The sequence below is a fragment of the Mixophyes fleayi genome, chromosome 2, assembly GCF_038048845.1.
Source record: "Mixophyes fleayi isolate aMixFle1 chromosome 2, aMixFle1.hap1, whole genome shotgun sequence".
Lineage (NCBI taxonomy): Eukaryota > Metazoa > Chordata > Amphibia > Anura > Limnodynastidae > Mixophyes > Mixophyes fleayi.
Window position 1 is genome coordinate 195386864 of NC_134403.1, and position 12261 is coordinate 195399124.

General features: G+C 38.8%; 1 protein-coding gene across 1 annotated transcript; it reads left to right on the forward strand.

The window, feature by feature from the left end:
* The first annotated feature begins 2430 nt into the window (after window positions 1–2430).
* Window positions 2431–11244, forward strand: GALE (UDP-galactose-4-epimerase). The gene is made up of 11 exons (XM_075195259.1): window positions 2431–2539; window positions 4248–4380; window positions 4819–4934; window positions 5159–5272; window positions 6781–6957; window positions 7094–7207; window positions 7549–7615; window positions 8598–8683; window positions 8842–8919; window positions 9152–9266; window positions 10182–11244. The coding sequence occupies exons 2-11, from the start codon at window positions 4260–4262 to the stop codon at window positions 10238–10240; spliced, it is 1047 nt and encodes a 348-aa protein (XP_075051360.1). The 5' UTR covers window positions 2431–2539; window positions 4248–4259; the 3' UTR covers window positions 10241–11244.
* Window positions 11245–12261: the final 1017 nt, after the last annotated feature.

The following is a 12261-nucleotide window of genomic DNA, read 5'->3' on the forward strand; positions in this document are numbered from 1 at the left end:
TGAAAGGTGAGAAAATGAGAGTATTTATGTCGTAGAATATAAATTACAGATATAGAAGTTAAATGATAAACATTTTTTATCTCCTTGTTTCGTAGATAAAGAAATCAAAGGGAATAAAAACGACATCAAGACCTGTTCTGCCACAAACCAGTAGCACCTTTAATAATACCTTAAAAATAATACTCTGCAGTATTCAGCTCTCTGATTGGTTTGGGCGTGCTCACTTCTCATGCGGATCTTTCTGTGTGTGTTAAAATTTTTGTACCTTTTTCTTGCAATAAAAATGTTGCTTGAACACTGTGTGGTTTATTCTGGGTAATTCACAATTATAAGTTAATAAAGGTTAATATAGCTTTAATAGGTTATAAAGTATAAGTGTATAAAGAGTAAATATGAATACATTGCCATCATAGACGCAAAGGGTAATAACACACGTGCTTTACACAAGTGTAATGGTCTGCAGCCAGACAGGTGCAATATACATTGATACAAAACACAGTGATGTGCGGATTCCGCACCACGAGGGACTGGGATTGACATAAAAATTTACATACACACGCTCCCCAGGTCGAGGAAGTATCGGAGGATTGTCGTGGATCTGTCAGAAGTTTATACACACTGCACAGCGGAAACGAGATTGGAACGAAAATATTAAACGGTACGACCAACCAAATGAGGCGAGAATCGTCCATTTGGGCAGATTTTCAACCATCGTGTCACTGTACACACTGACCCGACTTTTGAACGAGCGGTCCTATGTCAGCTGTTTGAGCCGATTATTGGACGAAAACAGTGTAGTGTGTACCCAGCTTAAGACAGTAACAGCCGTTATTGGTCACTGCTTTTGAGTGTAGATTTGTACCTTTGAGAAAGGTTGCTAAATAATGCACAACTGAATCATTCAATACCAATCACAAGCTCAGTCCCCAATGCATGTTGGTCACTTTGATGATGATTAACATCACTTTGATGTTCATGTTGGCCACCTAGTGACCTCAATGCCTATACTAATCCAATTAAAACTGATTAGATAATTATTAGATAAGTTTGTAAATGCAGTCACAAGATAACTTCAGATAGCTACTACTCAGCATACTGTGGCTGTGATTAGCATTGCTCCCTCACAGTGCTGAAGTTCCAAGTTTAATTCTGACCAGGGTCCTATTTGTGTGAAGTTTGCATGTTCTCTCTCACACTATAAAAACATTAATTCGTTTCTGACAAAATGGACCCTAGTCTGTCTGTTTAGGAAATTAAGAATGCAAGTTCCAATGAGACAAGGACTAATGTGAATTACTACATATTCTCTGTACAGCTCTGCGTATATATTAGCGCTATATAAATAAACAATAATAATATATTTACAGTAATCTTCCTAACAAGTGTAAGATCTCAAATTCTGATCCAAGTTTGCCTGTGGTGTCAAGTATATCTGGAAGCACTTCAATCAGCTGGAGAGAATTGACACAGACCAAGTTCTGTATACAAGGAATATTCTCTGATTTATTGATACAAAGATACAAGTTTTTATAGCCTACTGAATAAATAAATCCTCTGTCATAAGCATACAATAGTCTATGAGAAGCGCTACTGATTAACTTTCTCACGTATTCTTCGGGTGTTCTAAGGGCAGATGAGCCTATTATTCTTATCTCAAGGGGAGCTGGAGTTTCATCTATTTTCCACAAGGGCACAGCTCCCACACTACGAGCTGAACATGAAGCTACTTATTGTTCTCATATCTTGATACATTCTTCAGGTGTTCTCTATGTCAGCTTAACCTCAAGGCCATGGGCTCACATCTTGTAAGACTGCAAATCAGCAGAAAAATTAATAATCTCTTTTAGCAAATAATATCTTTATGCAAATTACAGTAAATTACTGAACAAAGGCCTTATGAGGCCTTAACAAAAAAATCATATTTAACACAAGTAACATGTTAAGAGATTCAGATTATCTGGCCAAGCGCCAGACTCCTACTTCACGTGGCTCCTGTCCCCAATTGGCCTGTGTAACTCCCAACCAAAATGTATGGCAGAAAGGTTGCCACCTATGTATTTTCTGCAGACAATATGTAATCCCTTTCGTATGCCAATCAAATGTGACTACAAATAGCTATTAACAGCCCTGGGTCTGTTGCCCTGAACATATCACTACAGATTGAGGGTGTAGTTTAGTTCTCTTCCTGCTTACTAGTTGCTAGTACTGCAGCGCTGTCGGGAGGCTCCGTTTGCTGTCACTGTCTATACAGATCAGGATGCAGACGCCGGCCGATGACGCTACAGGGGAACGTGTAACCTCCACGTAGTCCGGCTGAATGAATGGGAGGCGGGATAGAGGGTGGAGCGCCTGGTACACAGCACTCGCTCTGCCTGTTTCTTCTATTCTCATTCATAATTCATTCATATCCCCTCCCACCACCGTGTAACCAGCCAATCCGCGCCTTCCCTCTCTACATAAACTCGGGAAGTGAAGCGAGAAGTGTATAGCACAGCTGACCACGGGAGCTGACACTCTAATCCAGGAACGCAGCATAAAGGTAAGAACAGCCTTTGCCTGGCTCACTATTCTAGGAACACAACACACAGGTGAGCCCGGGTTATTAGTCTATACCATAGAGCCAATCGGTCACTGATGAACCAGATATCTATGGAAAGCCATTGAGGTGGGATAGTTTACTATGGGGAATTGGAATATGGGATATTCCCCTAGAAGTGTGGAACCATCAGGGATGTCAGGAAAGGTTAAACACCCACCATGGACAACTGTGTGTTTGGAACCCCCAGTTATCCCGTATAAATGATACAAATGGGTGCAGATTACAGTATGATTTCCCATATTTGTAATTTCTATGTTGTGTCTAATGGTATCAGGGTCCCTTTCAGTCTATTAAGAGAGTGACTTCTAAATGGAAAGCTCAATTCTTGAGAACATTGTATTTTGGTTGAGGTAAAGTAAACTATGCTTAGTATCCATGTTTTCATTGGAGTTTTCCAATTGTTAAGATCAATTAACCAAGCTTAGCTAAGATATTGTGATTGGTATATGTATAATACAACCGGAAGTAGACTATTCTCCCACTGAAAAGAGATTAAGTCTGGTATAGTTAACCATCGTATAGCAACACTAGGACCACTCTGTTACATGTTGCTTTCCTTAGAGATAAGATACAGTTGTATAGTCCTTTTAAGATTAAAGGGTAAAATACAATTGACTGCAGATTGTGAAAGGCTGAAGAGAGCTACTATAGCACATGTGTGAGTTTATGACGTAAATTAATGCACCTATGTAACCACACCCGGATTACTGTAGTTGTACATGTATTGCATAAAAATACATTGCTAATAAGGATCTCTGTTTCATTGCCACAACAGGCACGTTTCCCAGTAGTGCAGCTTTTCAGCCTGTATTTATTGCATGTGTGTATCTATTTTAGTAATCTGTTGAACCATTAAGTAGCTATTCTAGAAGAGTTTTTCATTAGTGAGTTCTTAATGACATAGAACAGTTACTTCTATAAATCACTGCATACTTTGCTTTATTGCACATTCACTTCAAAGTGTTTTGTGTGTTCCAAGTTAACAGAACAAAAACACTTAACAACGACATTTTTATGTGGTTCATTTGGATGAATGGAACATGAAAAGTGCAGCATTGTGTTAGTAAAAGTATTATTGTATACTGTCAGTGTGCATAGTCATCATCATCATCATCATCATTTATTTATATAGCGCCAACATATTCTGTAGCGCTTATAGTCACATAGAAGTGCCCAAAATAGATGCAGACATCTGATACAGAATCTATAAGTTACTTTTGGCAGTGCTGTTTCTACTGCTTCTGTCTTGGAGCTCCGGTTTGTGAGACATTGAATGAAAAGCCTGTCCCTTATCCACTAAACTACTGCTTGTAAAATATAGTTCATCTTTTCTAAAAAAATAAAAAAAATAAACAGGCAAGGTACTGAGAATACTGGGGTTTGGTTGACTTGGAGAAAGTAACTCCTTTTTTTTTTTTTTGGTGTCTTTAGTGTCTACGTGCTGCTATAATGTCCCAAAAGTTTGTATTTATTTTCCCTCCTGCCAACCAACCCCAGGAACACTGCTTCCTTTGTGCAGTTCCTGGCTCAGTATCCTCAAGCTGAGGGATAGATTCATGTTTCTAATTAAAGTTATAGTGTAACCATCTTGATGCAGTGACTATGTGCAGCTGGGTTCTCATTTAAAATTTTCCCTCCCTGTCTCCAGATCTGTTGGACAATGGCTGAGAAGGTGCTAGTGACCGGAGGTGCTGGCTATATAGGTAGCCATTGTGTGCTGGAAATGCTTGAAGCTGGATATCAACCTGTAGTCCTTGATAATTTTCACAATGCCATAAGAGGTAAGCCCGCTGTGCATAAATTATCCAACAATTTCAGTTGTATTAGCATTATCTGTAACACATTGCTGGGTATCGGATATTTTCTTTTAAAAATGTTAAAGGGACAAAATATAATGCAAAATAAATGTATTTTGTATGGCTTGTACTTTTAAGTTGATAGTTTCCTTAATGTTGGATGATGGTAGTGTCCTACAGTTAATGTTACAATAGAATGGCAACATAATTCTTCAGGTTCATTTATATGAATGAGGTGCAGTGTGTGAATACTGATGGCAAGAACACAGCTATACAGAGAATGAGACTGAGAGAAAAGATACAGAGATCACTGTAGTTTAGATCCAGACATTCGGCCTAATCGCTAAACATTTTAGATTTGGATAGATCTGTACATTTCCACTTAGACTTTCCAGTAATCACAGCATCACTTACTGTCTCAAGGGGCCAACGGTCTACCAGAAAGTCTGCTCAGAGTGCAGGAATTTGTAGGTAAGAAGATCGAGTTTGAAGAGGTGGATCTGCTGGACCGAGCGGCACTGAACAATTTGTTTGATAAGGTAAACCACTAAATCCAAGTTATTTTGCAAGAATGTGTTTATAGAGTATAGATTTTTTGGATGTAAATGCTATAATCTTTAAAGTACTTTAGTCACAGCTAAATCATCTCTAATTTTTGTAAACTTTGTTATTTATGGTCCCTGGCTTTTTCACTGAGGCCTAAGATCTTGAAGAGCAATAGATGTCCACACTCACTATAATATACCTTTCACCCTGTATCTAGCACAAGTTCTCTGCTGTTATGCACTTTGCGGGCTTGAAAGCGGTTGGAGAGTCTGTGCAGAAACCACTCCTGTATTACAAAGTGAACCTTACCGGCACTATTCAGCTCCTGGAGGTGAGTGCACTGAAGTAACCAGACTGGCTGATCTGTGGAAGCAGAGTAGGATGTTTGATGTGATGGAAGAGAAGCATTTGTAAGCAACTTAGGTGTAGCTCTTGCATCTCGGTACCTAAATTGAGATTTCTCATTTTTTCCCCCAATGCCCTTATTCAATATATATATCACTTTTAATTACAAAAGTAATGTGCTAAAGTCTCACAAAATATATCCCCCTGTGTCCTTTGATATCTCCCTGACTCTTAAGCTCTTCTCAGAACAGCTTTCAGATGTGCCTGCTGTATTACCCTTTGTATTTAAGAGGCCAGTGACTAGACACTGAGAAGCAGTGAGTGACGAGGGTTCGCACTCGTGTTAGTATGTGTGAACATACGCCAGGAAGTAGGGATCTCCGTACTGGAACCCTTACTGTTTATTATTCATAACTTGGCCAGTAGTCATGTTGACACCTTGCAGATCTCTTAACACCCCCCCCCCCTCCCCCCGAAAAAACAATAATATTCTATTTATGCATATTAACCGCTTCACAGCCAGAGATGTTGCTTTGATTTTACATCTTGGGTGGCCTTCATGTTTATGCACTAAATCAGCTTTGCTTGGAATAACTGTTTTTTTTTTTGTAAGCTACCCAAGCAAACAAGCAAAGCTCTGTTTTGTCAAGACAAAAAGGATTTGATTTTATAGTAGAGGAGATACTGTTTTTAGTCTTTAATTTTTGGGTATATTTAATGTATTGATGTTCTATTAATACGTACGTATCCAAGACTTCTCCTGCGCCGCTCCCCTCCATTGGAACAAGCTCCCCCACTCCATCAGAACTTCCCCTAATCTGTCCTCTTTCAAACGAACACTAAAAACCCACCTTTTCCTTAAAGCCTTCCAGTCTCATGCCTAAACTCCCACCGGTCGGCTACCTCTTTCTCATCCCTTCTCCCCCTTCCTCGACTCCGTTTCTCCCGTCTCTCCGTCTTATCCATGTGTCTGTCTGTCTTCCCCTTCCTTTAGATTGTTCGCTCCTTTGAGCAGGGCTCTCCTACCTTCTGTTTTCATCACTTTTAACTGCGCTCTCCAGCTACTCAGCTCACCTCCTCTCGGTCCCTCTGCCCTCTGTCTTCTCTCCGCTCCCCTCAGTGACTCTCAACCTGTCATCCGTGCCCACCCTCTTGGGCCATAGTTACCTGCCTATACTCACTTTTCCTCGCCCTCCCTCTCTTTCATGCTGTGCCTGAGCCCCCAGAGTTATAGTGCTTACTGTTACTTGTACTGTTTCACCTTGTACTGTGTCATTGTTTGTCCTTGTACGGCGCTACGGATACTTTGTGGCGCCCTATAAATAAAAATTAATAATACTAATATAATATATTAATGTCTTACACTTTATACAACCTATGAAAAACTGACACTGGTTCTATGACCATCAAGGTATACTTCCATTTGGTGTTATTAATCCACTAGTCCACTGCAGATAAGAGTGAACATGTTACATTTCTGTGTCCTAACTTCAGGTAATGAATTCTCATGGGGTGAATAAGATGGTTTTCAGCAGCTCTGCCACAGTATATGGAGACCCCAATTACCTGCCTATAGATGAGAAGCACCCAGTTGGGGGATGCACAAACCCATATGGAAAAACAAAGTATTTCATTGAAGAGATGATTCAGGATCTGTGCAAAGCTGAAGGGGTGAGTGCAAAAAAAAATCAATATTACTGCCCCTACACATAGACAGCTGTGTAGAAGGGTAGCAAACCCGTTTGGGTGAGGAGAGGGTAGGGATAAAAGGGTCAAGTGTGTGTATATATGTATTTTTTTTTTCTAGGAGTGGAACGCCATTCTTTTGAGATACTTTAATCCTATTGGCGCTCATGTGTCTGGTCGAATTGGAGAAGATCCACAGGGAATCCCAAACAACCTGATGCCATATGTGTCTCAGGTATGTTAATTGTGTTTTCTGTATATCTGGTGTTCTAATCTATGGGCCAGGACCCAAAACATGAATTACCATACCATTCCTGGTGTGCCACTATGATCATAGCACCTGTTGGATGCTACCACATGATATATTAATTAATGTGGAATATTACTTTGTACAGTCCTCTACATTTTAAGTTCTATTTTTGTAAACAATTGGAATAAGAAAGGAAAATCTGAACCATGGCTTATGATGCTAATACAAACCTGATTTGGGTCCTAGCTGAAAGAGGTTAAGAACCCCCATTCTCTATTCTCCTCTAAGCATATTCATATAATGCAACTCTTATGTTCTCATTTCAGGTAGCTGTTGGAAGGCGAGAATACTTGAATGTATTTGGAAATGATTATAATACACCTGATGGGACTGGTAAGTCTCTACAACCATGGTGTGGCTGTATAGGAACAACAATTTCTATTTGAGAGAAACAAAATGTTTACTTTTAATGCTTATGGTGCGTGCAGTTAGATTGCTTATTATCACAGAGATAATTGAGGTCTTCGGTAAATGCATCCTCAGTACAGGGTACCAGAAATACATTCATTTTCTATTTAATTTTTTTTTTTAATGCATCCTGATAGTGTGTGTGTGTGTAGGATGCTTATACTACAGAGATCAGTAGTCTCTATGGTAAATGCTATTGTGTCTGTGCCTAACTGACTGTGGCAGTATACACCACGCATGCTTCAAGCACTGGAAGCAGAATTTGAATGTTGTGTAAAAGCCTTTATAGATTGCATTGACTAATTGGTATTTAGAGCTGTGGCTTATCTGCTTTTACCTATGAAGCGCAATACATAATATTGCAAGAAGCTGTTATAAATGTATTGTACCACCTGAACTGCATTATCTTCAGCTAGCCTTGGACAGAGCAAAATGTAACTTAAACAGGATGTTGAAAAAATTGTTGATGGTATCACCCAATGGCAGCCTCCACGGTGTGTAGATGACGGATCCATCAGTTTAAGTCCCTCCAGTGCATCTAATTCTCTAAGCCAGTGTTGGCTAACCTGTGACACTCCAGTTGTGAAACTACAAGTCCCGGCATACCCTTACAGCAATAAGCTGCTATATGTTGGCAAAGCATGCTGGGACTTGTAGTTTCACAACACCTGGAGTGTTACAGGTTAGCCAACACTGGTCTAAGCCATGTGTAATATTTCTCCACCTGCAGATATTTTCAACAGTGCTTGTCTAAACAATGCATCAGAATATAAGTTTCATGTCTAAAGGGTGTTTTTGTGTTTGAGCATGAACACAGGAATGCTGTGTTGAGACTTCCATAGGACATGAGCTATACTATACATCTACCACTATTCGTGTATTTTTGTGACCTGCATTTGTTTTACAGGTGTGCGAGATTATATCCACATTGTGGATCTTGCTAAAGGTCACATTGCTGCTCTCAAGAAGCTGCAGACCAGCAGTGGGTGTAAAGTAAGTATGGAAACTGCCACTTTGCATATCATTTCCCTTCTCTTTTAAACATTAACATCTTGTTAGCTGCCATCAACCTTTCCATTAGCATTCTATATATATTGTGTGCTGCAAGTCTTGTTCTTATATGTTCTGACACACACTGTCTTCACATGCAGGTATATAACCTGGGAACTGGAGTAGGATATTCTGTACTCCAGATGGTGGCAGCAATGGAAAAAGCTTCTGGGAAAAAGGTTGGTTTCCATATATGTTGTATAAAAAAAATGATAAGTACACTGTGGGCGGAGATCAGGACAATATTACATGTAACACTTTAACCAAAAAAATGCAAAACTGTAGAGGGCATTATTATTATTGTTTATTTGTAGGGCGCCCAAATAAGAGTATGTCAAGATGCCATCTCCGCTCTTTAAAAAACCTAATATGTGAAATACATAGAAAATAACTTTTTTTTTTTTTTTTAAGGTTCCATATAAAATAGCACCACGGAGAGAAGGGGACATAGCAACATGCTATGCAGACCCCACTGTGGCTGCAGCAGAACTTGGATGGAAGGCAGAATATGGCCTTGACAGAATGTGTAAGTGGAAATATCTGTACCGATTGCCATTTCATGGCATTAGTTTATCACATACAAGGTTGCTGAATTCCATTAACTGGAGAGCTTGCAAATTAGAAGGGTAATTGTTAGTATTGGTGATTTTTTTACAATCTAAGCTGTAAATGTCCTCCTCTGCACTTCTACAGACCCCCTCCCCCAATTATATTTCTAAAGGAAGCCTGGTAATGGCACAGCATGTCCTAGCAACTTCCCTGCACTAGATCTCCTTTTGAGCACAGCACTCACGTTCAGCAGGGCAGACAGTAAAACACTGCCAGTCATAGGATGTTAATGATGCCATGCGTCTTGCTACCACTAACAATAACTGATTTTCTATGGCAGCAGAGTCATTTGCTGACCTAGTTTAACCACTCTCAGTGACACTAAGATTGCCTGAAATCCTATAAAAAGTACTAGTCACTCCTGCAACATAAGAGGATGTGGAAAAGAAACAATGTACTATTATGATTAGGACCTTACATAAAACCTGCTAGATCTAGAGATCAGGGTATAATTGGGGCAGCGCATACAATATTTCATCCCCATGTATTTATATACTGTCCTTTTTCCACTGTCTTGATTTTGCTGAATGCTAAGCCTATATCAACATGGGATTTTATAGGAAAATCAATAATTCCATCCCCAATGCAATAATAAAAATAAATAAAACAAACAGATCTGGGATCTATTATGCAGAAAGCTCCAAAAGCCTGAAGAAAGAGTATTATACATATCTCTAAAATATCTATTTTCTAACAGGGTACTTTGTAAAGAATTTGAAGGACACATGTGTGCAGCAATATTTCTGGAGGGGTCTTCTATACAGCAGTTTAAGCCTTAGCACAATCTAGTACATAGCTTTAATGTTAACTGTGCACACGTTTCTATTCACAGGTGAGGATTTGTGGAGATGGCAATCCTTAAATTCAACAGGATTTAGTACAGAATCATGAAGCAGCTCTGGACATTAAATTCCTATCATTTATGCACCTGCAATATATATTTTTTATTTTGGGACAAATAGTACTGTACAAAATAACTCCTACAGTGTCATGAATCAAACAATCTCAGGACTTCCTCCAGTACATGTTGGGAAAGATCACTCCTACCTCACATGCAAGTAATTTACAGCTCTGTGTATACAGAAAAAGCAAAGTACACAGTTCTTTTGTACTTCCTGAAAAATATTGCTGTTTAAGAAGATCACATGTACCATAACTAATATCAGCTGGCAAAAAGTACTACTGCAGGAGACCTTTTCTACAGATATCCATTTAGATTCTCCCAAATCCTAGACATGTAATTTAGATAATACTTCACTTTATTTTGAATATATAATGGGAGGTTTAACACTTTAATAATAACGAGAGGGCAAGTGTTTCGTTATACACAGAAACTAAACAAAATTCTTTGACATAGCTTACAATAAATGCTCTAATGTAGTTTTAAAAACAATTTTATGAAGCATACATAACTCATATCAGCACCTATATTAAAATGTGTATAGTGTGATCAATTAAAACCTGTACCCTGAGAATGTTTTATTTATATATATTTTGAATCTCACAATAACAGTCAATATGAATCATTGGCAATAGTTATTGTTGCACAGATACTGTACAATAGTTCCCGATTCATAGATTAGCAGCTTATTGCACAGCAGATCATAGATTCAGATAAATGTATATTGGGATAGACCTTAGCACAATAGGAGTCACCCTGTATGGGTATTGCAGTGATAAAGGACAGTTGGTTTAGCTCTTCGCTCAGAAGTTTACGTTGTATTAAACCAGCAACAAGCCACCGTACAAATTATATAAGTATAGAACTATTCAGTGAGAAACAAGGTATCTATCATATATAGATGCCTTACGGAGTTACAATACTTTAGTGCAGCAGTAGAATGCAGCTTAGCCCAGATAATCTACAACTGTTACCTGCTGTATTTAACAGATGAGTATTTTATGAGTGAGATAAAGTATTTATATCATTATATTTAGATACCTCAGAGCTATACTATTCTAGTATAAAATTAGAATGGGGCTTAGCCCGTGAGGATCAGCTTAGATAATGCTGTTACTTGGCATATTCATCTGTGTAATCAGAGGCTATTAAACATATAGCCTTTTACCGGCACCACACAGTTTGTAGCTCTCAGCCGATTAAACACAATTGATGAGCAGTGCCAACTGCCCTTCTAAATTAGTGAATTGCCACCTGTACTAAATAAACTATTGCAATGGAGGGTAACGTGACTATCACACAGATACCCACACAAAACAAATAAAAGCTATTGTACACAAACAGCTTCATTATTATTTGACTCAGTGGCTTTCAATTGGCTGCATTATTGCCAAAAGTAATGCGGCCTGCACATTATTACTGTTAACAGTAATCTTTAACACTGGGTTTTACTCAGGGAGCCACGAGCAGAAGTCAGGGTTAAAATTACCATATTAACAGTAATATAATTAACACTGTTGACTGTGGCCAAATTGAATTCCCCCCATAGTTACTCTATAATATATAACCCACAATTTAAAACCCAAACCAATTACCTTAGCACAACAGCAAAATGTTACACAATTTGTGAGAATGAGGCAACTGCAGAGTCAAGATATCCAAAATCCTGCTGTATATTAAGTGGATAATCTATTACTCACAAGCTATTGTAAGGTGTCTGCATGCAACAGTAAACCTGGGTACACACTGATGCAATTATCGTGCAGATCATATGATAAACAACCATTTGGTCAGATACTGCAAGCGTGTACGCTCCCATGATTATGTTTTATCATAGCAAAGCACATATAGTTTGGTTTTCTAAAACTCATAATCTACAATGTTGGGCAAATATGGAAGTTTGTATTCACTCACACGCAGCAGTGTAGGCAGATAGCTGTAGAGCATGCCTGGCCAACCTGTCTCTCCAGGTGTTGTAAAACTACAAGCTCCAACCATGCCAGACGATAAC

Coding starts and splice junctions, on each gene's coding strand:
- GALE (XM_075195259.1), top strand. CDS start 4,260: ATGGCTGAGAAGGTGCTAGTGACCGGAGGTGCTGGCTATATAGGTAGC. Junction 5,273..6,780: donor GCACTATTCAGCTCCTGGAG/GTGAGTGCACTG, acceptor TCCTAACTTCAG/GTAATGAATTCTCATGGGGT. Junction 9,267..10,181: donor ATATGGCCTTGACAGAATGT/GTAAGTGGAAAT, acceptor TTCTATTCACAG/GTGAGGATTTGTGGAGATGG.